Source organism: Meleagris gallopavo, chromosome 1 (assembly GCF_905368555.1).
Source record: "Meleagris gallopavo chromosome 1, MGAL_WU_HG_1.1, whole genome shotgun sequence".
Taxonomy (NCBI): Eukaryota; Metazoa; Chordata; class Aves; order Galliformes; family Phasianidae; genus Meleagris; species Meleagris gallopavo.
The window spans coordinates 150,651,258-150,677,719 of record NC_139404.1 but is presented as its reverse complement, the minus strand read 5'-3'; the positions used below and the strand labels follow the sequence as shown (position 1 = coordinate 150,677,719).

The window sequence follows — 26,462 nt, the reverse complement described above, 5'->3', positions numbered from 1 at the left end:
CCTCTACTCTGCCCTGGTAAGGCCTCATCTGGAGTACTGTGTCCAGTTCTGGGCTCCCCAGTACAAAAAAAGACAGGGATCTCTTGGAAAGAGTCCAGCGGAGGGCCACAAAGATGGTGAAGGGCCTGGAGCATCTCCCCTATGAAGAAAGGCTAAGTGAACTGGGTCTGTTTAGCCTTGAGAAAAGAAGACTGAGAGGGGACCTGATCCAGGTTTATAAATATCTGAGGTGTGGAGGGCAGAGTGGTGAGGCCAGACTGTTTTCAGCAGTGTGTGGAGACAGGACAAGGGGAAATGTCCAGAAACAGGAGCATAGGAAATTCTGCACAAATGTGCGCAAGAACTTCTTTAAGATGAGGGTGACAGAGCGCTGGAACAGGCTGCCCAGGGGGGTTGTGGAGTCTCCTTCTCTGGAGATATTCAAGACCCAGCTGGACACCTACTTGTGCAACCTGGTGTAGGGAACCTGCTTTTGCAGGGAGGTTGGACTCTATGATCTCTGGAGGTCCCTTCCAACCCCTACGATTCTGTGATTCTGTGAGTGTGCCCAGAGAAGGGCAACAAAGCTGGTGAGGGGTCTGGATCACAGGTCTTATGGGGAACAGCTGAGGGAGCTGGCATTGTTCAGTATGGAGAAGAAGTGGCTCAGGTGACCTTATCTCTCCCTACAATTCCCTGAAAGGAGGCTGTGGCAATGTTGGGGTTGGCCTCTCCTCCCACATAACCAGTGATAGGACAAGGGGGAATAGCCTCAAGTTGCACCTGAGGAGATTTAGGTTGGATATAGGAAAAACTTCTCTGGAAGAGTGGTCAGGCGTGGGAATGGGTTGCTCAGGGAGGTGGTGGACTCACCATTCCTGGAGGTGTACAAGAAACATGTAGATGTGGCACTGGGGGACATAGTGAGCATGGTGGTGATGGGCTGATGGTTGGACTAGATGATCTTACTGGTCTTTTCCAGCCTTAACGATTCTATTCTATGATTCTATGACTTAAAGCTCCTTGCAGCCTCTGCAGTGGTGTACAGCTTTGTCTTGAGACCTCACCCCAAATGGGTTGTGCCCCACGACTGCAAAAATATCCCCACCATTGCAACGAGAAGCTGTGCCCTCAGCAGCACGCAGACATCACTGATGCATAGGAGTTCGACATCGATTCACCTCGCATGCGCGCCCGCCGGGCTCTGGGGTGTGGGGACAGCGCGTCACGGAGGCGGGCGGGATGGGGCGGGGCTGCGCGGCCCCACCGGGGCGGGGGCGGAGCGGAGCGGAGCGGAGGAGGCTCCGCCGCGAGGGGAAGGGCCGAGGCGGAGGCAGCGGCGGCTCCGGCGGAGCGGGTGGGGGAAGGGCGAGCGGCGGAGCTTCGGCGGCGGCAGGGATGGAGCACCATCAGCCCGCCAGCCGCTACCAAGTGGTAAGCGCCGGGGCTCGCGTGGTGCTCTCCGACCGTTGTTTTTTTTTTCCCCGTTTTGCCGGCGGTGCGTGGCTAAGGCCCTCGGGGGCGGCCAGCACGGCCCGTCTGGGCGGAAAGCCGCCGTCGCCCGCCACCTCCCCTCCTTCCGGCGGGGCCTCGTCCTCGGGTCGCCCGGAGGGGCTGCGGATACCGTCTGTCCTTCGCACGGCGCATTACGTGCGGGAAGGCCGGGGGTTGCCACGGGGATCTGGCGGGGCGCGGGGAGCCGGGCGGCGCGTTACAGCCCTCCGCTTCGAGAGCGGCTCGTGGGGATGGGCCGCGAGGTGCGCGGGGATCCGGCGGTCCGTGTGCGCAGGCACACGGGAACCGAGGCTTACCGCGGTCAGCCTGCAGTCCTGTGTCCTCCTTCGTTCGTCCTAAAGCGCGTTCGATCTGGGACGTGAAGGCTTTTGAAGTGATGGGGTTACAGTTAATTTGCTTAGTAGTTTATTTTTGGTCCTTCGGTTCCTGTACTTCGTGGCTTTGCTGAGGGTATGTTACAGAACCCTGAAACTTGTGTTATTAGCTGTGGTTCAGATTTTTGATACAGACTTGTGCCTAAATCCTGGCTATAATGCTGTTTTTGGCACCTTGAACGGAGAAAACAGAAGTAATTATATCCTACTGTGTTTTGCAACTCTCTGTGTGTCTGGGTCTGATTTACCTATTTCTCTGGACATCGATGTTGCTTTTGGTTTCCAGGCCATAAACTCGTGTTACTTTTTATGTAACGTAAGTCAGTATTTATCACATTGTTTCTAGGCTCTAATGCTGAGAATTATAATGGGAAATCCCTTGTGTGGATTCAGAGTATTTCCATTGGGAGTCCTAAGGACTGTGTGTGGCTTCTGTCCTTGTGTGACGATACATTGTGATTGTCATACAGCTGGCAAACACAGCGGCCTGTGACCTCAGAGGGGCAATGCACGCCTTCAGAGCACCAGTGGGTCCCGAAGTGCTTTCCGAGTCCATGCTTTCCAGCATGCTTCTTCCTATGCCACATGACTGTAATTTAGAGTCAGCAGAAGTCCTGGAGTCATTCCTTGCTCTTTGAAAAGGAGAATGAAAACGCTGGCAGAGCCATTTCTTAAAAGCCTTCAAATGCCACGTCCTCCCTGAGGCCTGAAATAACCTGGGTCTGTTTTAAAACGCCTTAGAAATTGTAGTTCTTTTACTCAAAGGAGTAGAAAAAAGCACAGGAGAATGATGCAAAGAGATAACTTGCCTCTTAATATTTTTGTTATATTTGATTGGAACTTCCAGCCATGGTGCTGGTGCCCAGGGTTGGATAAATGCTTCCTGGTGTGGCCTTCCAAAAGGGCTGATCCTAATGTTAGTTGGCCCATTTGGTTTTCCATGTGCAATAAACTTTGTGGTCAGTTTATGTCACTGTATTTCGTTATGGAAGTGTTCTCTGAAGCCTTCATGGTGACAACACTCTTAAGTTCCATTGAGTTTATTGTAAGTCATAATGTAACTGCAGTTTTAAATCTCTAGTGTATTTCACGGTTTAAAATACCTTACTATCCTTTAAGACCACGCTGTTTTATCTTCTCTTCAGTGTATCTGACTGCCAGACATTGAGATTTTGGTAATGCTATTTATTTACTGTGTTGAGTCAGAGAATGGTAGGATCTGAGCAGCAGCAAATGTATTTAATCAGCACCTGTTTATTCCAGCTTGTGTTTTTGTTAGGAGATATTTCCTTATGTAACATCTGTGATAGGTAGTAGGCAACGTATTACTGTAGATTTTATGGCTGTGTACTCATCTTTAAGGACAAAATACTGAGGTGGAATATGACTTAATGTGGCTAATACTGCATTATTTTTGTAGGCATACTGTTCTCTAGTGTTAAGCTTTTGAAAACTGATCAGTTCTGATGTATTCATTGTATATCTTCATTTGTTTTGCTTCATGAAAAATAAGCACTCCATGCACTTCATCGTCCCACCCCCATTTTTGCCAATCCGCCTTTGCTTCTAACTAATCTTTCTTTGCTCTATTTAGTACAAGTTCTCTACTAAATCAAAACAGAATTACCGGGTTTACATCTCTGTTTGTGTCAGTGACAGTAAGACTTCAGTGAAGTTAAAGGATCTGTATTACTGCTGCCTCTTTCTGCTGGTGCTTTCTCTAAATACATTAAACTGAAAGACTTAAAGAATGGTGGGTGCTTTAATTTTAAGCTTTAGACCATAAGCCGCTCTTAAGACTTTATGATCAGACGTTTTGTTTCATACACAGTTAGCCTTTGGTTTATCTTCACTGATTTACATCAAAATACCAGTGCTAAATTCTTATTCTTTCTTTTCCTTCTGTGTTACATTGAAAAACAAAAACAAACAAAAAACAAACAAACAAAAAAAAACAACAGTTTAAAAACGTTCCAACTCTGCAACTGTGAGAAAGCTGCTATTTGGAATTGTAGTGAAGTGTTGTAAACTCAGAGCAGTCAGTAAATCAGCATTACGTAACTATCTGCCGCAGGCGTGTGTGACTTGTATGGCTTTCTGCCCCCTCCTTTTTGTCCTTTCTTCATAGGGCAAAAAGACAACTAATTGATGGGTAAGAATTTGTCATGTCTCCCTGCAGGAATATGACATCAGATATAAATTAGCCAATCTTGGTTTTCTTGCTTTACTATGCTTTTTTTTTTTTCCTTTCTCTTACTTACATACTACAATTCCTTCAATAAATGTCTTAAATTTTAAATTTTTTTTTTTTTTTACATTTTCAGCTGTTTTCCTTTCTTGTTTTCTTTTTCTCTTTCTTTCTCTATTCTGCTCCTTGTTGAACAGAGGGACTGAGGCATCAGCACTGGGAAATCATAATGAAATTTATTCACTGAGTGATCATTGTGATTCTTTTTACCTACTTGTTCTTTGTCATCTGGCCTTATTTTGTGCATTGCTATCTTGGTGTTTGAGATGTCTGCTCCTACTGCAGCTTGTTTGCAGAAAAAGTGATGCGAATGCTGCTTTGTGAATCCATACTCAAGCAAAGCAAAAGAAATGTGTTTTTTTTTTTTTCCTGCAGTGTGTAAAAATGAGCGAGCAACTAAGTACTAAAGCTTGGGATGGCCTTTTCCTGTGAAAGGATTTTCCAGGTAAATGAGTCATGAGGGAGGACTTCAAATGCATGTCAGTGATTTTAGGTGCATAAATCCCATTGTAAGCTAAAGAATTTGTATGCTGAAATGTTTAAGAAATATAATAAACTTGTCCTAAGTCCTTTTTGGGTTGTTCTGGAATCAGATAGCCATCAATCTTTGACTTATGGGGGGGCCAAGGCTTCCAAAACCACAGCCTGCTATTGTACTGTACAGCACTGCAAGGGTTAAAGACACTGGTTTTTTGCTTTTTTTTTTTTTTTTTTTTGCAGAGATGGCAATCTTATGATTGTAAAGTTGTGTTTTTTAGAAACAGGATGAAGAGATCAAAGTTCATACCATAAACAATTTATTCTAATTAATTTGCCTGTATAGTGATACATGATGTGAATAGCTTTGCAATTGTCTTAGCTAATGTTTAATGTTCTGCATCTCTTGTGTGGTGGGTTGACCTTGGCTGGCAGCCAGTTGCTAGCCGTGCTGCTCTTTCACTCCCCTTTCTCAGCAAGAAAATAAGATGAGAAACCTCATGGGCCAATGTAAGGAGAGGGAGATGGTTCAGCAATTACCATTACAGGCAAAACAGACCTGACCTGGGGAAGACAAATTTACTGTTAAGGAATAAGAGTAGAAAGAGTAGTAGTGAGAAATCAAACTAAAAGCACATACTTTCCCCATCCATTCTTCTCAGGCTCAACTTCAGTTTTGGTTCTTCTACCTTCTCTCTCAACCCTGAGTGGCACAGCAGGACAGTGAATGGGGCTTGCAGACAGTTTCTAGGAACTTCTCTGCTGCTCCTTCCTCTTCTTGCTTTGCTCATGCTTCAGTGTGGTGAAGATGCCGTCCTTCCCAAACTGATCCTGCACAGGCTTCCCTCAGGTTGCAGCTCCAACACGGCTCCATACTATGAAGTCTATCCTTCAGGAACTATGAAGTCTATCCTTCAGGAACTATGAAGTCTATCCTTCAGGAACTATGAAGTCTATCCTTCAGGAACTATGAAGTCTATCCTTCAGGAACTATGAAGTCTATCCTTCAGGAACTATGAAGTCTATCCTTCAGGAACTATGAAGTCTATCCTTCAGGAACTATGAAGTCTATCCTTCAGGAACTATGAAGTCTATCCTTCAGGAACTATGAAGTCTATCCTTCAGGAACTATGAAGTCTATCCTTCAGGAACTATGAAGTCTATCCTTCAGGAACTATGAAGTCTATCCTTCAGGAACTATGAAGTCTATCCTTCAGGAACTATGAAGTCTATCCTTCAGGAACTATGAAGTCTATCCTTCAGGAACTGTTGCAGCATGGGTCCCCATGGGCAGCAGCTTCCCTAGCCTTCCTACCCCATTGTGGCTTCTCTCTGAACCAGCTCCTGAATGGGCTCAGCATGGGCTGTGCCTCCTTCAGGTCTCATCCACTGCTGCCCAGGGGGTCCTCCATGACTGCATGTGGAGATCTGCTCTGTGTGGTGCCCGTGAGTTGCAGGGGGACAGCCTGCTCTACAATGAGCCTCTCCTGGGCTGTAGGGAATGCTTGGAGCATCTTCTACCTTCTCTCTGCACTGACCTGGCTGTCTGTGTGATGGTTTCTCTATGTGTTCTTCTTTTTCACATTTGCTGTGCAGCGTTTTTTATCCTTTCATAAATCTGCTGTCTTGGAGGCACAGTGTTATTGTTGCTTGTGTCTCAGCTTTGGCCAATGACACTTCCCTTTTGCAGCTGACTAAGTCTGAAATGGGGGGGGCAGCTCCCAGTCTCTTCTCAGAGAGAGCACCCCTGTACCTCTCCACTACCAAAAACTTGGTATGTAAACCCTGTAAATCTTAAATCCACTGTTACTGATTCTTTTCTCTTACGGTGTTAGCTGGTTTATCCTTAGTTAAAGTCAAGTCTTTAAACCTCAGGCATGAAAGTCAACCTATACAGGAAATGTGCACAAAGAAAATTTTCTTTTCTTGTCATAAGACTAAGCCAAGCAGTGGTTGGCAAATAAATAAAACCAAATTGTCAACAGTTTATGGGCTGGTTCGGCCCAGTTCCGTGACAAGCGGGGCAGAGGGATCTGCGGATCCGCGCCTCTGGAAAAGGGAAACAGGGGACCCCAAAATAATTGAAAACAGTGGCAACGATCTGAGGTGAAACAAACTAATTTACTAAATATAATATCAGCAGAATATAATGAGAGAGAGAGAGAGTGTGTTTGAAAGGTGGATAGGCCTCACCACAACTCTGAGGTGAGAAGTGCAGTCCAGTTGAGTCGATGGAGAAGCGCAGGCGGAGAACATCAGGTGACCTTGCCAGGAGTTATATCTCCTCGCTGACTGCAAAGTCCCCTGGGGAAATGTAGTTCTTCTTCTCCTCCGGACAGGCACCCAGAACTTGAGCATCAGCCGTCAAATCCCCAGTGCATTACATGATGTTATGATGTGGAATACTGATAACTAAAAATCATAAAACCATGACACAAATATTGATTATTCTTTGTCTTTGATTTAAGAACTTTATCCTAGAGATAGTATATTTTATGTAGTATTTATTCTCTTTGGAAAACTCTTACCTAGTTGGTATTATAGAACAGACTGAGCTAGCTTATGTGAGGGAAATTCTGTTGCTTTCCACATATCTGATGGTGAATGGAAGATAAGATGCTACATTTAGGAGACTTGGTTTATGGTACTGAAGAATATTGAGTAAAGATGTATTAAGTGATAAGTTTTACTGTTGCTTGCCTATGATGGTTAAGCTGATAGTTTTAGTATACAGACTTCTTATCCATTGATGATAAAGTCCTTTCAGTGCATTTTGTACTTGAAGTTTAGGAGGGCTAAAACATATCTTATGAAATGAGGTGGATTGTGTTTTTATAAGAATAGGCTGTCCTTGCATCTTGTTTATTATTAAACTGGAAAAAATAAATTTTGAATTTTTCTATAACATTTTTTTCTTGTGACAAAATCGTCTAATAAGTGGAGCATAGTGTTTCTTTCTTGAAGTTGTCTTAATGCTTTTATGAACACTTATACTATTTTTGTAAATAATCTTGCTACAAATGAAGATGAAAATTTGCAAATGTTAGTGTGTTTTCCAATGCAGCAATGATGCAGTGAACATTTAAAAAGAAAATTCACTTTTATTTTTCCAGTTAGGTTTTTGAACATGTTTGTGTTTCATAAGAAACAAAGAAATAATGTTCAAGTCCTCCCTAAGCTAGCTCCTCCCTCGTTAAGGAGCTGAGATACAATATTGAGGTACAATCTTTTCTGGCCCTTGGTAAATTTTAAGCAGGGTGATCTAACTTGGTTTGTTGCCCTGATATGTTTTTGGGAGGGTGGCAGATGTAATACCAAACCCTACGTCTGTTTCACAGGGAGAGATGCTGTTTCAATGACCCAGTAGGAGCCGTTGCAGACACAGAAGCTTGCTGCTGCTTTGTGGGTGCAGACTGTGGCATGTGGGCTGTCCCCATCTCTTTGGCAGGGAGGCCAGGGGAAGTAAGGTGGTTTTTATCAGCCCTGTGTTTAGAACAGATGACTTATGTAGGACACGAGTGTTAGTACATTGAAAAAAAAAAAAAAAAGAAAAAAAAAAAGCTGAGTAGTAAAAAATGATAAAAAAACGTACCTGGGTTACTCTACTTATGCTTGTTTCCAAAAGGCTTTTTAGGCCTGAATTTAAGGTTGTGTCTGCACAAGGGAAATAGAAGGAGGAAAAGTGGGAACAGCATTGTCCTTTCTGGTGGTAGCAAGCTGTTGGCTTGGATGAGCCTATCTTGTGAATCTGGGGTTTTTCTTAGGTTTCATGAAAGAAAGATGTACCTGCTCTGAGCAGTGACACAAAACTGTGAAATGTAAGAGTAAAGCTTCAGGCCACATTGTGTAAATGTCTTGTAATTCCTTTAAAAGGCAGAAGTTCAGTAACAGGAACAAAATGCTTTCAAATAACAGGGTTCTCAGTGGAAGATAGCAGTAAAGCAACCAATCATGTCTGCTCTGATCATGCTATATTAAAAATGAGGAACTTTAAGTCCTCTGTCAGCTTGTCTGAAAAATGAGGTAGAAACTACATAAGGAGAGCTTCAGAAACCTTGTACTTAAAAAGTGCTGTGGTAATACAGAATCATATCATAGAATGGCCTGGGTTGAAAAGGACCACAATGATCATCGAGTTTCAACCTCCCTGCTATGTGCTGGGTTGCCAACCACCAGACCAGGCTGCCCAGAGCCACATCCAGCCTGGCCTTGAATGCCTCCAGGGATGGGGCATCCACAACCTCCTTGGGCAACCTGTTCCAGTGCATCATCCACCACCTGTGGAAAAACTTCCTCCGAATATCTAATCTAAGCCTCTCAGTTTAAAACCATTCCCACTTGTCCTGTCACTATCGACCTTTGTAAACAGCTGTTCCCCTTCTTGTTTATATGCTCCCTTCAAGTTCTGGAAGGCTGCAGGGAGGTCTCCCCAGAGCCTTCTCATCTCCAAGCTAAACAAGTCCAGTTCCCTCAACCTTTCCTCATAGGAGAGGTGCTCCAGCCCTCTGATCATCTTAGCAGCCCTCCTCTGGACCTGCTTCAAGAGCTCCATATCTTTCCCGTACTGGGGGCCCCAGGCCTGAATGTGTTACTGCAGATGAGGCCTCACAAGAGCCAAGTAGAGGGGGACAATCACCTCCCTCTCCCTGCTGGCCACCCTTTGTTAATGCAGCCCAGAACGCAGGTGGCCATCCAGGCTGCAAGCACACACTGCTGGCTTAAGTCCAGCTTCTTGTCCACCAGGACCTCCAAGTCCTCCTCCGCAGGGCTGCTCTCAAGGAGATCTCCCCCCCAGTTTGTATATATACCTGGGATTGCCCTAACCAAATTTATGTTAGCAGCCCTCTTTTGGATGGGAGATGAAGTACTTAGGAATGCCTAATTCTATGCTATTTTTGAAACATTCTTCCTAATGACAGTGTTGACAGGAAAAGGAACATATGACAACATGGCTCTTGGCCATCTACCAGCGCTCCTGGTTATTTGGAGAGGTCCCAAAGGATTGGAGGCTTGCTGATGTGACTCCCATCTACAAGAAGGACTGTAAGGAGGATCTGGGGAACTACAGGCCTGTGAGCCTGACCTCAGTACTAGGGAGAGTTATGGAGCAAATCATCTTGGGTGAGATCACATGGCAGGTGCGTGGTGTCCAGGGGATCAGGCCCAGCCAGCACGGGATCATGCAGGCAGATTGTGCTTGACCAACCTCATCTCCTTCTACAACTGGGTGACCAGACTGGTAGACGAGGGAAAGACTGTTGATATAGTCTGCCTAGACTTCAGCAAAGCCTTTGACACGGTCTCTCACAGTATTCTCCTGGGGAAACTGGCTTCCCGTGACCTAGACAGGTATATTCATTTCTTTGGATGAGGAACTGGCTAGAGGGCTGTGCCCAATGAGTAGTGGTTAATGGAGCTAAGTACAGCTGGCGACCAGTTACAAGTAGTGTCCCCCAGAGGTTGGTACTGGGGCCCATTTTGTTTAGTATCTTTATTGATGACCTAGATGAAGGGATTGAGTGTACCCTCAGTAAGTTTGCAGATGACACCAAGTTGGGAGTTAGTGTCCATCTGCCTGAGGGTAGGGAAGCCTTTCAGAGGGATCTAGATAAGCTGGATCACTGGGCGGAGGTGAATGGGATGAGGTTCAACAAGGCCAAGTGCTGGCTCCTGCACTTTGCCTCAATAACTCCATGCAGCGCTATAGGCTTGGGGCCGAGTGGCTGGATGACTGTGGAGAGGAAAGGGACCTGGGGGTGTGTTGGTTGATACTTGGCTGTACATGAGCTGACAGTGTGCCAGGTGACCAAGGGGGCCAACGGCATCCTGGCCTGCATTAGAAATAATGTGTCCAGCAGGAGCAGGGAGGTAATCATCCTCCTGTACTCAGCACTGGTGAGGCCACACCTTGGGTACTGTGTTCAGTTTTGGGCCCCTCACTATAAGACAGACATTGAAGTCCTGGAGCATCTCCAGAGAAGGGTCACAAAATTGGTGAGGGGTCTGGAGCACAAGTCTTATGAGGAGCAGCTGAGGGAGCTGGGATTGTTCAGTCTGGAGAAGAGGAGGCTCAGAGGAGACCTTATTGCACTCTACAACTTCCTGAAGGGAGGTTGTGATGAGGAGGGGTTTGGCCTCTTCTCCCAGGCAACAAAAAAACAAGGAAATGTCCGCAAGTTTTAGCAGAGGAAGTTTAAGTTAAACATAAGGAATAACTTTTTCTCTCAGAGTGGTCAGGCACTGGAATGGCCTGCCCAGGGAGGTGGTGGAATCGCTGTCCTTTGCAGTGTTCAAGAGGCATCTGGATGAAGAGCTACGAGATATGGTTTAGAAGCTTGTGGTAGCAATGCTAGTGGGAGGATGATTGGAATAGATGATCTTATAGGTCATTTCCAACCTTGTGATTCTATGATTCTATATAATTGGTCATTTCTTGGGACCTCATCTTCAGTTTGTTGTAGATTTGATCACAGTGTTGAGTTTCGTAGTCGCCAAACCTCCTAGACCTAAGTTGATTAAGCTGATGTAGAAGAGAGAATGAGCAAATGGACCTGTACCAACACACCCACTGTGAACAAATAGTTTTTGAACTGAGAAGGAAAGTAAACTGAAGAGGAGATGAGCAGAAAGGAATTGGAAGTTTGTTAGGCTAGAGAGGCACTGGCAATGTTTCCTACTCAAGCTGAGCTATTGTATAGCCAGGACTGTGGGTTTGAGCTGCCTCAGGCTTGGTTCTCCCACTTCCTGGACAAGCACTGTAACAGCTAGCATAATTTAGTAAAATGGGCGTCCCCTTTGCCAGCTGTATTCTTAATGAAAATGACTAATATCTTCTGTTTTGTGCTGAAGTCATTTCAAACCTCCTCAGCCAGGGCTCACAGCACATATCAGGATGTGGATGCCTCATGGCTTTCAGATTTGTAATGAAAGTGGAAAATAATTTTCCATTTTAACATTTAGCTGTTCATTCCACTTAAGCATTTCCATCATCTTAGACAGATTAGCCTATAACTGATACAGTCTAACTTTCCAATCACTCCATAACCAAAATATCATAGCATATCCTGAGTTGGAATTGGGCCCATGATGGAGCAAACCCAACTCCAATTAGATACCGAATCACCCTCCAACCTTTTCTCTGACTGTACTTCGTCCAGCAGGGTTTGGAACAGGCACAATGATTTAGCTTTTAATCTGTAATGTAGACACACAAAAAAAATCTGGTCATATCCTGTGCACTACTTTATTTCTGTTTGTAATCCCATTTTTCTTTTTCTTCAGTTAAATTTGAGGTGCTTGGCAGAGATTTGTCATGTTCCTTCTCGTATAAAGCAACCTTTCAGGAAAAAAAGAGATCTCCATCTCTAACTTCTGTGTGGTAACTTAACACATTTGCAAAAATAGTTTGTCCACCTCAGCTTTGAAGACTATTTTACCTTTTGGCAGTAACTGTTTATGTTGACTGATAGTAAGAGAGGTCAGGATCATGTCCTTGGCAAAGCTGTATGTGTAGCCTGAATTACTGAACTTGTTTTGGTTTTCCTTGCTTAATCTGAAAAGATTATGTAGAACAGATTAGAGGAAAAGTTGCGAACAGGAGGATGTTCATAGTATCAATTATCTTTTTATTATTATCTTTTTATTACGGGGGAAGAAAAAAAACTATAGATGTATTTTTTTTCCCAAAGTAGCTCAAGTTCAAGCGGAAGCATTGCTCTTGTAGTGCTTAGCATGGTTGACACTTCACTGAGAAGTGAGGGATGCCTCAGATAAAGCATAAGACAATTAGTATAAGAGTGCTGGGTGTTTCTGAGGCCTTTGTCCATTTGATCATGGTATTTTGAATCAATTGCCGTTTTGGAATTTAAGACAAACAGTACCTAAGTTATTTTGAGTGTACTAAAGCATTAAGATGGTATCCTGGGCTTCATGAGAAGAGGAGTGACCAGCAGGGACAGGGAGGTGATTGTCCTTCTATACTCTGCCCTTGTGAGGCCCCATTTGGAGTACTGCATCCAGGCCTGGAACCCCTACTACAAGAAAGAAAAGGAACTGTTGGTGAGCGTCCAGAGGAGTGCCATTAAGATGATTAAGGGGCTGGAACACCTCCTCTACGAAGACAGGCTGAGACAACTGGGCTTGTTCAGCCTAGAGAAGGCTGCGGGGTGACCTCATTGCAGTCTTTCAGTAACTAAAAGGAACCTATAAACAGGAGGGAAGTCAACTCTTTAAAAGAGTAGATAGTGGAAGGATGTGGGGAAATGGTTTTAAGTTGAGGGAGGAAGATTTAGGTTGGATTTCAGGGGGAAGTTCTTTACAGAGAGAGTGGTGAGGTGCTGGCACAGGCTGCCCAGAGAGGTTGTGGATGCCCCATCCCTGGAGGTGTTCAGGGCTAGGTTGAATGGAGCCCTGGGCAGCCTGGTTTACTACTAAATGGAGAGTTTGGTGGCTCTGTCTGCAGCGGAGGGGGGAGGAGAGGGAGGTTGGGACTTGATGAGATCCCTTCCAACCTAAGCCATTCTATCACTCTATGAAGACTTTTGTTTTTTAAGTCCAGAGCTGAGACTGGGGGGGGGGGAAAGGCTTGCACCAAACGAGTGGTATAAACAGTTAGAAACAAGACTGATGTAAACTGTTAATATTAAAAAGCTATACCAAATTCTAGAATGAAAATACATAATTAAAACAAATGGGTAGGTTATTGAAGCCTGCAGTGTTGGGCTACAGTTTTTGAACAGTAGCCTGCGTTCCTTTCTCAGTGTCGGTTACTTTTATGTACTTCCTGTGGTTTAGAGGTAGCACTAGTTTGGTCACCTGCTACTCCCTTCTGAACAGTTCAGCTTCCTCCTAGAATGCTAAGCTCATTTGTTTAGTTTAACTAGCTCAACTAGTAAGAAATGTGATCTACCTGCTTCTAGATGTCTGTATCATGTAGGTATCAGAGGTCTGAAGACTTGTCCTTTCAGACCGTGTTTTATGTGGACTTGCTTTAAAACCTGTAGTCAGTACTCTAAACCCATCTCACAGTAGGGATGAAAGAACTCAGTGCTCTTTATTAAGACATAAAAATGCATTCTTTAAAGAAAGGGTCTGATGCTTCTTTGTGCTGTGTGTTGTGCTTGTTTTGTTGAAGCTGTGAGTCCTCTGGTGGATGGAGAAGGGTAAGACCTCTGCATGTAATGCTGATAACTTCAATTAAGGAGCTTGAGTATTCATGTTACAAAAACAATGAATTATGTTCAAAAAGTCAGATATGATTGACCTCTTAATAAGAATAGTGTGTTCTTTATCAGTATGATTTATGGAATCATAGAAAAATCCCAAGTTGGAACAGACCCATAAAAATCAAGTCCACCTCCTGGCTCCTCAAAGTACCACCCAAAATTAAAACTGTATGTCTGAAAGTGTTGTCCAGATGTGTCTTGAACTCTGACAGCTTTGTGCTGTGACCAGCTACCTTGGAGTGTCTGTTCAATGCCCGACATGCTCTGATGTAGAACCTTTCCCCGACACCCATCCTGCCCCTCCTCTGACACAGCTCCATGCCGTTCTCTCGGGCCCCTGTTGCTGTCATGCAGAGCAGAGCTCAGTGCTGCCCCTCTGCTTCCTATGAGGAGCTGCAGCCGCCATTAGGCCTCCCTTCAGCCTGCAGTGCTCTGGGCTGAGCAAACCGAGGGACCTCAGCTGCTCCTCATATGTCTTGACCTCTAGACCCTTCACCGTCTTTGTAATCCTCTTTTGGACACTCTGATTTTCGGACTTATATATTGTGTTAATCTTTTCATTTTGGGACTGTTTTGTAGTGTTGAGTAGAAAGTTCTGCTTGACTAGCTTCTTCAAGTACAGAAGAGACAAAGCCTTAGTGTTGTTAATAAAGCTGGGACTTGGGATGCTTTTCTTAATATTTTGCTCTATACTTTTTACAGATGCTTGCTTACTGTGGTATAGGCAACACAAACTGGAGTCTTGTTTTTCCAGACATTCTTCAGTCAGGCACTTGAGGTGAAACTTCATGCTTTCTGCAGTGTAGTTACCACAATACTTCTCCAGAATGGGGGCAGAAGTAGGGAAACCCAACCAGTAAATTATTCTTTTTTCTTATTCTTCCCTCTATCACCACCGAGGAAGATGCGTGTGAGCCATTCTACTGCATTTGGACTTTAAGTGAAACATGCAGCATAACATTTACAGAAATGCTCAATATTTTGAATGAACCTTGAATTTCTTGGCTTAGATGGATGTAGTCTAAAGTAGAGGCTGGATATAACTATTGAACATTGAGATTGCTATTGGTGACAGCCCTGTCCACTGCCCAATTCTACAGGCTTTGCTATTCCTGTTTACAGTTTACATTTTTTTGTGTTTTTAGAGTGGTGAGAATTTACTTAATGAACTGATCCTGTAAAGTTGCTTGTAAATCAGGATATCACACTTGGATTTCCCAGTTAATCACTTGTTGCTTATTATTTGCCAAAGCTGTTTGTTAGTGGTAGCTGCCACCAGATCCTGACAAAACATTGCCCATTATCAGAAAAATACTCAGAAGAAGAAAGAAGCATTATATGAAAGCTGGGAACTGCTTTTATGTTGGAACTTTATGCAGTTTTGGTCTCTCACAAGAACTGCCTAGTGAAGGTACAGAATGTAAAGGGAAGCAGCTGTCTTGAAGGCGCAGTCTAAAATGAGTGGTGGGAGTTGGAAGTGGCTATTGCTTGTGAAGTTATCAAAGGAGCAGGTAAAGCAATTGCAGAACTGTTATATCAGAAATGAGGCACAAAGCATTAGCAGATTCAGAAATGCAAATTCATGCATATTGAATCCATAACATGCTAAATGGAATAGGCAGAGATGGGCCCTTTACCAACTCATGATATAACAGCTGTGAATATTAGGAAGTTTGAGTAAAATGGATGGCAAATAATTGACTAAGGTTTGTCTACTTTCCATGTGTCTCTTGATGATTGTACTGGAAATAGAACACTTCCTTAAACTGAAATCTGGTTCGAGTAACATACTTTTTTTTATTATTATTATTAATAGGTCTATATTTTACATTTTTATTTCTAGCTAGGAAGAATTCAAGGAGCAAACTCTGCTTTTTTGTTTTTTAAAGTAGAATTCAGATCAGCTTCCTGAAGCTGTTCCTGAGTTAGCATTTGACTAGAAGGCTACGTGGTTCTTGGTGATCTTTTTAGTAACTTCAAAATGCTACATTAGGACAGAATTGCAATTTGTTACTGTGTACAAGCTTTGGAGTAAGCTTTACATATAATTCTGGAAATATTTTTACACTCGTGCTTAAAGTTTTCAAAGGAACTGGTCACAGTTGTTCTCTTCACTAATATTGAAGACACTGGTTCTTTGTTGGCAGACTTCACAATTAATTCCTATAATCATACAATACGAAAAACTCTTGGAGACTGCCTGACTTGAAATTTTGCAACAAATATGAAAGATACATCTGTTTGGATCATACCAAAATTGCAGTGTTTGCAATTCTGAGTAATTCTGTAATAGAAAAGGAACTTCAATAAGTAGTAAGTAAGGTGATTTAAGTCATAGACTCATATAATGGCCTGCATTGAAAAGGATCTCAAAGATCATCTAGTTTCAACCCCTCTGCCATGGACAGGGTTGCCAACAATTAGACCAGGCTGCCCAGAGCCACATCCAGCCTGGCCTTGAATCAAATCTTAGAACTCTTTTCTAACAGTAAATATTCTGATACTCATGTGTAATACTGTCATTTACTAACAGGGCACTTGCTATTAATACTGGGGAGATGGGAAAGATCTCAGATGTAAGATATGAATGCAAATGTGCATGTTGTGCTGTCAAATGTGTAGTAGTTTAAATTTGGATTATAATTCATAAAAAAAAATAACAAGTAAATTAAAGTATGTAAAACAGCAACTGTGCAGATGCACATTTTTGGTCCAGAAAGCCCTGATCGCTATTTCTAATTTCTATCATTTCCCCCACATGCTAATATGTTTTCTCTGAAGAATAACTTCAAAAATCCAATAGTCTAGATTTCTAGTTAAACAAAACTAGCTAAAATGATTTAATTATTTCCTAAGTTAGATGCCTGTAAAGCATTTTCAGTGGCTATGGCTCAGTTCATTTTTGCATGAGAAGTCTAACTTTGGCGGAAGAGCCATCCTGTTGTGACATATTTTTCAACAACATTCATTATAAATCTCTTCAGGTTCTTTTTGGTAGAAGTTTGCCTCCAGAGGTTGTGGGTTTCCATGGTACCTAATCCTTATTTAGCAGACACATTTGGTATTTCTACACAGCTGTGGAATGACAGCAATGGACTTCTGTTCTGCTTTTCTGCTTCTACTGCAGATTTTACATATTTGACCTTATAACATACTGACTACTGTTGAAAGCTTTGTACAGAGATATGTCATTTTAAAGACAAATTAGAGCCTAACAAAAAAAGAACAAACAAACAAAAAACTGTCACTAGATTTCCGTATGCGATAGTTGAGACTTGCCAAGGGATGTGATGTTGGGGAAATAATTGCGTGGATCTGTTCTGTGCACTTCAGAATGCTGATTACATTTGAGTTATAGCTAAGAACAAAATAATTAAAAGCAGAAGGTTGCTGGACTTCTAGAATGTACTGAAGTGCCCTGTAATCTTCACTGTGTAGTGTTTTATTATTTATTAGAATATTTTATTGTCTTCAGAGATTCGCATTTTTTTTTTTTCCTGGAGTTCTGTGGCTGGTAATATATGAATCAGGAGAATGCATTTGATGATGAATTACATGGATCTTATTGGAGCTCATTGATCTTAACACTTAAATGGCATTTGTAGGGTAATGGTGTAGGTTTTATGCTTATGCTTCTAAAAATGAGAAAGCAGTAGCCTATAGTGTGAACTGTTGACCACTGTGTTATTTCCTTTGCTTTTTAATACTTGATAATCCAAAGACTGTCGCTTTACTATTGGCAAATAAGTAAACTTAATTTTATGCTACTGAAGCTGGAAAAACAAACAAGCAATGCAAGATGCAGTTACAAGACTACAATTTAATACACAACTCGTATGTAGCCCAGTGAGATTGTTTTTATGTAGATGGAGCATAATAATTTAAAGCCTAAATTTCTTATGGGTAGTGCCTTGCTTGTAGGAAAGAGTTTTTAGTATAGATTAGCAAATCGTTACCAGTAGGTAGATGTAATACACCTCTCTCTGATGGAGAGAGAGACGACAGTTTTTATTCTGAACCTACTGTTGGTTCCATCTCTAATATTTAGTATGTTCAAATTCTTGTGGGACAAATACTTGCATAGCAGTATGGAAGAGGTCCTGAATCTAATGCAGAAGTGTTGAAATAGTTGCTGTGCACTGCAGAGGCAGTGTTAAGATAAGTCCTCTGCAGCACTAGAAGCTGTGGTAAGTGGATAGTTCTGGTTGACCTTTTGCCATCTGAAACTTACTCTAGGAAATGGTAAATGTAGAACTGTTAACTTCAGCTCAGGGAAAAAGATGAACCTCTGTTGCTGAGAGTGTTGCTTTTGTAGAGCAAGTATACCAATTGACTGGCTTAGCATACGGAGTTTGAACTTGCATGATCTTATATCCATTTAAAGCATAATGTAAGGTCTAGTGTTACAGAGCTTTTATGCTTTGTATTTGTTTGAACACCATTGCAAGGAACTCATGAGTTGATCAGCGTGAGGTCAAACTGGAAGCCGAGTTTACTGAAGAATGTAGTAGTAATATCGTTTGAAAGGCTAGAAAAGACAAATTAAAAGTACTTCTAATTTAAGATTGTGAGTGAGAATGCTGTTGAAAACCTGTGATGACCCAGGCAGAACAATTACTCCTAAAACTTATGCATAAGCTTACCTAAAAGTCAGGCTTTGCTAAAATGCATTGGTAATAAAGGTATAAAAGAAAACAGAAAAAACAAGCTTGCTTGATGGCTCCTTACAGAATACTCCAGCATAAAAATTAGGAGAAGTGGCTTAAGAATTGTAAGTATTTACAGCTAGAATGATAAACACTAGTCATCCCAAGAGCAGAAACTAGCTTTTGTTAGTGGTGAATCAAGTGCTGTTTCCTGCTCTTTCCTCAAGGCAGTAACTTCAGCTTTTCTCCTCTTATGACTCCAGAGGAAGACGGACAAACCAAAACAAAAAGCAGAACTTGCTCTGGCAGACCAGAAGTTCTGCTTATGCCAACAGGGTAGTTATTTGTGAGAAGACAGTATCAACACTTTTACCTGCTTCGCTCATGGGGCACTGATCTTCCTCTAGGGTGTCACCAGTTCACTTGAAATCTGTAGGAAACCAACTTTTCTTGAGCCTCTCCCTTCTCGTTTAATTTTGGCTTGCGCTGGCTGGTAAATTTAGAAGTTATTTCTGGAGGCAGGGGAAGAAGGGGCCTAACATGCTGCATAGGTTTCATTTCCATAGAAACCAAGCTAAAAAATATTCAGAAGGGAACAGAAAATGTTTGTTCGAGTTATTACTTAAGCTATTCTACTTAAACATTACCTTTTCAGCATTTAGCATTAAAAGTTAAAAGAAAAAAAAAAAAAAAAACTGGAAACTTTTCCAGTAGTAAGATTACTTTTCCTGCTATTTTAATTAAGAGTCCAGAGAAGTTACAGCTCATCTGCTAAAAAAATTATGGAGTTGTAAGCGCTACAGCTTTTGCCACAATGAAGGTACTTTACATCTTAGTTTGTACACACTGTATCTGGCTGACTACATGAGCTTTACAATTAAAAAGGAATATTTCAGATTTAATTTCTCTTAAGCTATATGCAAAGTGTTTCAACCCCTGCTTTCACAGCCCTTGAACTACAGCACACTGAAGGCTGGGGAGTCATAATGCATATATTTTTGAAGCTGTATTTATCTTAGCACAGTTAAAATTCAGAGCTAGATACAGAAGCAATGACTCTTCTGACAACAACAGCTCAAAATGTCATGGAGGCCACCAGAGATTCTGTATCTAAATATTGTGGGAAATATGGATATCTTTAATTTAGCATTTCATTCTCATCATAAATCACTTCTTTAAAGAAGTACTCCTTCTCTTCCTTTCCTTAAATCCTCTTTTTTTTTTTTTGTTTTGTTTGTGTAGTTGTTTCCAAAGTAGTCGGATGCAATACCTGAAATCCACTGACACTTTAAAGAGAATATGAGCCAGAAGAAAGTATTTGGTAAAGAGTGCTTTTCAGTCGTGAGAGAACTGACATGAGTGCTTTTATACATAAGCCTTAAGAAAAAGAAAAATCCCACCAAACCAAGGCTGAGAAGACAGCCTTTCTCTCTGCTTATGTTGTTCTTTTGCTGACAGATTGATATGCCAGATTAAAAAAAAAAAAAAAAAGCACTAGAAAATATAACAACAGCTAATGCCTGTGCAATATACTAACACCATTAGAACTATGTTTTATGATGAAGTGAATTCTAGTAGAGCATGCTTGCTCTAGCTAGCTTAACATACCAATGGCAGACTTTATTAACTGATTTTATACATGTCTTTCAAAAGATACCGTTTCCCATTTTATAAAATGATCTATAATGTGTATTTAATTTCAACAGCACATTATAGGAGTTATAGAAATCTTAAAAATATAAGCTATTTTCATGCCATCTAGTGTTGCATTAGAACGACCTTGATACGCTTCAGAATGTCTGACAGATCTGTAGAGTAGATCACAGGATAAATTGAAATGTTTAGTTCCTCTTTATGAGTCATACAAAATAAAGAACTATACTCTTTCAGTGCACTACAGGTCATAACAGGACTCTTGAATAGAGCCTTTAGTATGGGGTTCCTCTGCTTATTAGTTAGTCTTTCTATTGCAACAGAATGCATTGTTAATGCTGTCTATGAAGGAAAGAAATATTAAGTGCATATTCTGCCACTGTAATGTTGCCTCATAAGTGCTTCTGAATCTCAAATCTGGAAAAAAGTAGCTTCCAAGAAACAAGGCAGAAGAGAAAAAATTGGTTTTTCCTGGTGAATGCAAAATGAGTACTGAGCAATGATGTGTCCCTTGCCCAGTGGGTGTTGTGGATCTCTGTGCATCTGTAGTATGGTCACAGTGCAAACTGTGCATTGACAGGGAGGGAAATAAAATAACAGAACAGTTATTGAAATGGAGGGCGAGAGAAGAGGAGGAATGAAGATAACCAACAGATCCCTATTACCCAGGCTTTTCTGCTTGCTCTTTTTTTTTTTTCTGCTTGCTTGTTCATACACCAATAACACACATCCCAAATACCTTTCGGTATTTCATGTACCAGGTGTTAACAAAAAGGGTGGTAATTTTCTTTGTCTCATTATTAATTTAATTATGACTTTATTTTAAAGTAATTTTGTTGGCTGTATCTGTTTCGGCACCAGATTTTTCTTGTGAATGATTGTACTTAATTTAGAACCATGTTTCTAGCTCTATTTTTTTTCCTCACCTGTTTTATCTTTTTAGAATCAAGTGTTTTGTCTTCTCACATGCTTTCTGTATCCCTAAATATATTAGATTATTTTGAAATGGTTTTCTTTTCTCTGACCTTAACTGCTATGAATAGCTTTGCATATTTCTCAGTTTACTGCTTTTTCTGGATCGCTGATTAGATGTTAAATGACCTAATTGCTCAGTACCCAAAAACCTTCAATAACCTCTATCTGTTCTTCTGAAAGTGACCTTTCCTTAATAGTCTGTGCTTGTGAAGTGTGCGTATGTATATATGTACTTATGCATGGTATGCTGATGTAAACTTATATAAGCTTGTTTATGCTTGCATAGCTTAAGCTTGTACTTCATGTCTAGATAAAGCCTTTCCTATTTAAGTTGTTATTTTCAGAGTACAGTTTTTGAGGGAGTTCATGGAAAAAGTCTATAACAAATAATTATCTCTTTTGAGTTTGACACGTTTGGAGAGTATTTGTAGCAGAAGTCATACAAAAAATTGCAAGAAATTGTTTCATTAAATTCTTCTGAAGCATTTTTTTAATTTCCTTTGAACTATCTTTTCAATTTACGTGCCTTTTGTAGAACGTCGTATTTGCTTTTAATTTGTTATTATCACTAGTCTAGAAAGAATAGCACAGAATTTATAACCTGCAGAATTTTGAGGGACCGTTGATATAACGAAATTATTGGTAAGAGTGTGGCACTACTTAGCAAAGCTTACTGAGCGCTCTTCTGAAAGTAATCTTTTCCAATAATTTGATTGCACTTTGTTTAATGGAAAAATGACCCATATTCTTAATTATTATTATTATTATTTATTTATTTTTTTTTTTTTTGCTAGGACAACTATATTCTGCAAGTTAAAGTTCTATAGGAGAAGGATTCTTTCCAGAGTGTAGAAAAATGCAGAATGTTCTGGAAATGTTCTAAGAATTTGGATGAAGTTATCTGATGAAATACAAGAATAGAAAGGTCGCACTTATACGAGTGGTGTTATTTTTACTGTAGCAATAGAGAGGAAATCAAAATATAGTGTTGCTCACTTGTTGTATTTTAAAATGGATTAAAATATTTTACAAACAAATTTAAGAAAAAATATAACTTTAAACTACTTTCTATTTCTATCTTTCTAATATTTTAAACATTCACTTTCTTATAGAGAACTTTAAAAATGCAAATTTCTAAAAGTATGTGAACATCACATTGAGCAGAAATTATCTGTTTCTGGGAGAAGGGGAAAAGAAAGTCATTTAAGGCTGCTTTTGACTGTTTGCTTAAGAAGTATTTCTGTGGGTTCCTTAGTGATTACACACTGTGTTTGTAAATAATTTTTGTCTTTGTTGAAGAGTGCTTTTCTTTCTTGATGATAGGTCTGCAACTACAAAGTTATCAGGCAATTATCTCTGTGACTTTTGTGTGTTTTTCTTTTAAGCTTCACAATGAGGATGACCCTCCAGAATCTTCAGTGGCTGAGCAGCCTTCTACTTCTACAGAGATGACACAGACTCCTCAGACAGCAGCCTTATCTGAAGCAGATACCTCCCCACCACCTTACTGTAGCATAGGCGTAGAAGCAGCTGCAACCTCAGGTATTTTTCTTACATAAACCAGCTTGTCAAAGAGGAGTGTGTATGAATCAGCACTTGTTCAACCTGGTACGTGCTGCAGTATTTTTTCTGCACACACAATTGCAGCACAAAGTGAGGCTTTCATGCACAGCCCTTTGTTTTGTTCAGAAGAAGCATGCTTCTAAATTATGCTGATTGTTCCAAATTACTTGACTAAAGGGTTGTTCATTAATCAGTGTAATGGTTAGCTTTTATTTAAGTCTGTGTGTAGTTCAGTTCCACATTTAATCTATGTACTTCAGTACTCATTATGAGACCTCATTAGCAATTTTTATTACTCTTTTAACTGCCACCTCCACCCCGCCCTGAAAGCCAAAGGATGTGCCATGTGTGATGGAAAATACTGCCATGAAAAGATGGATTTTGCTTTAAAGACTCTTGAAGAAAACTAGAATAAAAAATGTAGAGTTTTTTATTCACTACTCCCTTTCTGATGAGGTTGTGACTTTCCTTTAGGGTACAGGAGGCTTAACAGCAGACAACATCAAAGTCCTGATTTAAGCATAGTTGTCTGAATTTGCATTTCACATTCACCAAGTAAATGTTTCAGAATTACTCTGACCTAGGTCTTTAATGTTGATTAAACAATTTCTTTTTTGTCTTGTTTCTTTGCATGTCTCTTGTATGGTAAAATGACTTGATTGGAATACCTGAACATATAACTAGGCTCATGAATTCTTTTCCTGACTTGTTTGATCCTTGTAGCATCAAGATTAAAAAGCAATTAACATAACCATTAACTTGTTCACTTTAATTCTATTAAAAATACAATTTTTTTCAAAACTTCTAAGAAATTAAGCTACAAATATCAATTTCAACCTCTTGAAAGAATGTGCTTTAAAGTTCAGTAGTTTGTGCTCTTAAATCTTATTTTTTATATCTTTCTAGTTTAAAAATGCATAACCTCTTTATTTTGAACAGAAACACACAATGAATTTTATCCTGTACCACCTCCATACAGTGTAGCTACCTCTCTTCCTACTTACGATGAAGCAGAGAAGGCCAAAGCTGCAGCAATGGCAGCTGCTGCAGCAGAAGTTGCCCAGCGTGTAAGTAAAGCAGTTCTTTGTTTCAACTTTAGATTAGTCTTTCAAGTTTTATAATGATTTATAATAATAAAGACCATCTCAAGGCCTATTCACTAAAAAATAATGATGGACAGGTGATTTTAATTTTTTTATATATTTATTTTTTTATGATAGTGTAAGTTAGTACTAGAGAAGTTGTATAGTGTTTGCACTTTTCTGAGGCTTAGTAGGTTAAATATTTCTGAAAACCATCCATTGCCCTGTTTTGATAGTTTATTCAGTATCTTGTCATCTTTTAATTAAATATCTATTGATAATGTCAATTTCTAGAATTAATGCTGATACTGAGTGTTTCATATGATTTGAAAAAAAAAAAAAAAAGATTAGTAAAACAGAGCTTTGGTAAGGAATGAAATTCTCATTGCCTGGAAGAGTTGAAACACCAAACAGTATAGATCTTCATAAAAGATAAGTCCTTGCTATTTGTTTCTTGAAAAATTTAAATACTGGAAAGTCATGACAAGTTGGAAGAAATGTTCCAAGTACTTAAAGAAAAAGTCGCATACTACAAGTATGGTAAATGGTAAATTAATAGGTATGCCTTTCAGTACTTACAGTTTTGTAAGAATTAATGTCATGATGAATGTAGTCCTCAAAATAAAAGCAGAAGCAAAAAAAAAAAAAAAAAAAAAAAAACCACCAAAATCCCTCACAATTCACATTTCCAATTAAGTTAGTTTTGTAACTAACTTAAGCCAATGACTTTATTTTTTTTTTTCCTCTGAAATTTTTTGAAATTCTGCTTTTTTTTATAGGATAGACTGTAAGATTCCGTAATTAAATTAGGCTTCCAATGCTTCCTCTATAAATGTGATTGAGTTTGAGATGCACTTAAAATCTTCCTGACTGGGTTGTCAAGTACAGTGTGCTTTTGAATGGAAAACTTCAGGTTGTACAGCTGGAATTGGTTACTTCCTTAACTGCCATGCAGTAATCACAGTACACAGCAATTAGAGGTATACACAGCTATAGTTAAAATAGGTCTGTGTGACATCACCATTGAAGGTGTTACACAAGTCTGTTTTACTAAATGTAGCTGTGAATGCAAAATATTTGCATGGTTACTTGCCAAGCTCCTGCTAGGAGGCAGTAATTTTGTAACCTTTTAACTGCTTTAACAGAAGCATGGATTATATCTAGTCTGTTAGTGCTTGCAACTTAAGAGTAAGGCTGAAGCTCTGAATGCAGCCCTCAATTTCAATCAGTAAACTTGAAATTTATTTGAAATGTTAGCAACTGAAACATTAACTTTATGAGTACTGTTATCAGTCTTACAATACTTTAGATGGGCATATGTAACTCTTGCAATACTTCTTGCTTCTAACTTTGTATATCTGGGACCCTATGAAGGGGAAGCTTTAGACATAGATGCAATTGTCTCTGACCTGAATTTAACTGGGGATGGGAGAGAAGCCTGAAGCTGAGGTATAGCCTACTTAAGAACGGATCTAAATAAAAATGGTTTTCTGCTTGTGTTCTTAAGCCTTTTATTTTGAAGTGCTCTAATTCTCACATTTAGATTTTTGTGTTGGAAACATCTTTTACCCTGCCTCAGAAAATCTACCTACTTTTGTTTTGCCAATATGAGTTACTGAAAAATGAGTTTCCACACTTGATACATAGAGCTTTAGAACTACTAAATCTATGGAGATAGTCTCCCATGAACAAGTTCAGACTGCTCTGCAGGGGATGGGGCTGCAGATGTGTTGTCTCTAGAGAACATTTGCCAATGTCCTGTATCAGAACAGGATTATGAGACAAAAGAAGATAGGTCATATGACTGCTCTTAAATACTTTCAGTACTGGAACTGTGAGTTTCTGGTGTGCCATGGATAGTTTTATTATTCTTAGCCTTTGATCAGTAGAGAAGAGGAAGGTCATTTGACTCAATCACAAGGATGTCAGCAGTAGGTAGAGTGAAGCAGGACAAAGACTTTGAGACTCTGAAGCTTACATGTTGCAGGAAGAGAAGTCTAGATCTAGCTTTGCCAACAAAATGAACACAGGCAGGATGAGAGAGGATGGGTCTGAATTGAAATGAGAAAAAACAAGGTTGAATGTAAATCCAAATATGTAAAGAGTACAGAGTGGTCTTAAGGAGAACCAAGAGGGAACAGAATAAACTGAGGTTAGTGGAGGAGGAATGAAAGTGGAAACCAAATGTACTGGAAAGGGAACTGAAGTTGGTGAGTGAGAAAAATGGGAATAGGTGTGGAGAAAGAACAGTGATAGGATTGTGTTGCCTTGTGAGCAGACACTTTTGAAGCTGAGGAAGGGAAATAACTTTATTTGGAAATTATGCAATGTGAGAATAATAAAAATCAAATGCATTAGTAAAACTTAGTTGAACAGTCAAGAATGAATTGCCAAGACAGGAAAACAAGTAAAATGGAGGCAAGGGGCAGGAATCTAGATTTCAGAGATAGGATTGTAGGATATGGTGATGAGTTAATTTATTAACTTTTGCATAAAATCTGACAGTATGCATTCTTTTCCAAAGCACACAGAAGAACTTAGGAAATGAGTGCTGATGCTTACTGAAATTCGTAAAAATTTCACCTACTTAGGAAAAATCAGTAGGAACATACCCTCATTCCCCGAAAGCAGGAACTTGCTAAATGATTTGTAGACTAAGTCAGTACTGTTAATACCAGAAACTTTCTCAGCTTACCTAAACATGTTAAGTCTTGCTGACTGCTAAG

General features: G+C 40.3%; 1 protein-coding gene across 7 annotated transcripts in view; it reads left to right on the top strand.

Moving 5' to 3' along the window:
• Positions 1-1,254: 1,254 nt before the first annotated feature.
• Positions 1,255-26,462, top strand: part of NDFIP2 (Nedd4 family interacting protein 2) — a 47,533-nt gene continuing 22,325 nt past the window's right edge. For 2 of the 7 annotated variants that reach the window (XM_085215652.1, XM_085215647.1), the window contains exons 1-5: positions 1,349-1,413; positions 4,492-4,561; positions 5,256-6,039; positions 22,477-22,633; positions 23,594-23,721. In XM_085215652.1, the coding sequence (XP_085071778.1) occupies positions 5,839-6,039; positions 22,477-22,633; positions 23,594-23,721 (486 nt within the window). In that variant the 5' untranslated portion in view covers positions 1,349-1,413; positions 4,492-4,561; positions 5,256-5,838. Of the gene's footprint in view, positions 1,414-4,491; positions 4,562-5,255; positions 6,040-22,476; positions 22,634-23,593; positions 23,722-26,462 lie in introns of those variants that run through there. The other 5 variants (XM_085215651.1, XM_085215648.1, XM_085215650.1 and 2 more) reach the window with 4 other exon arrangements.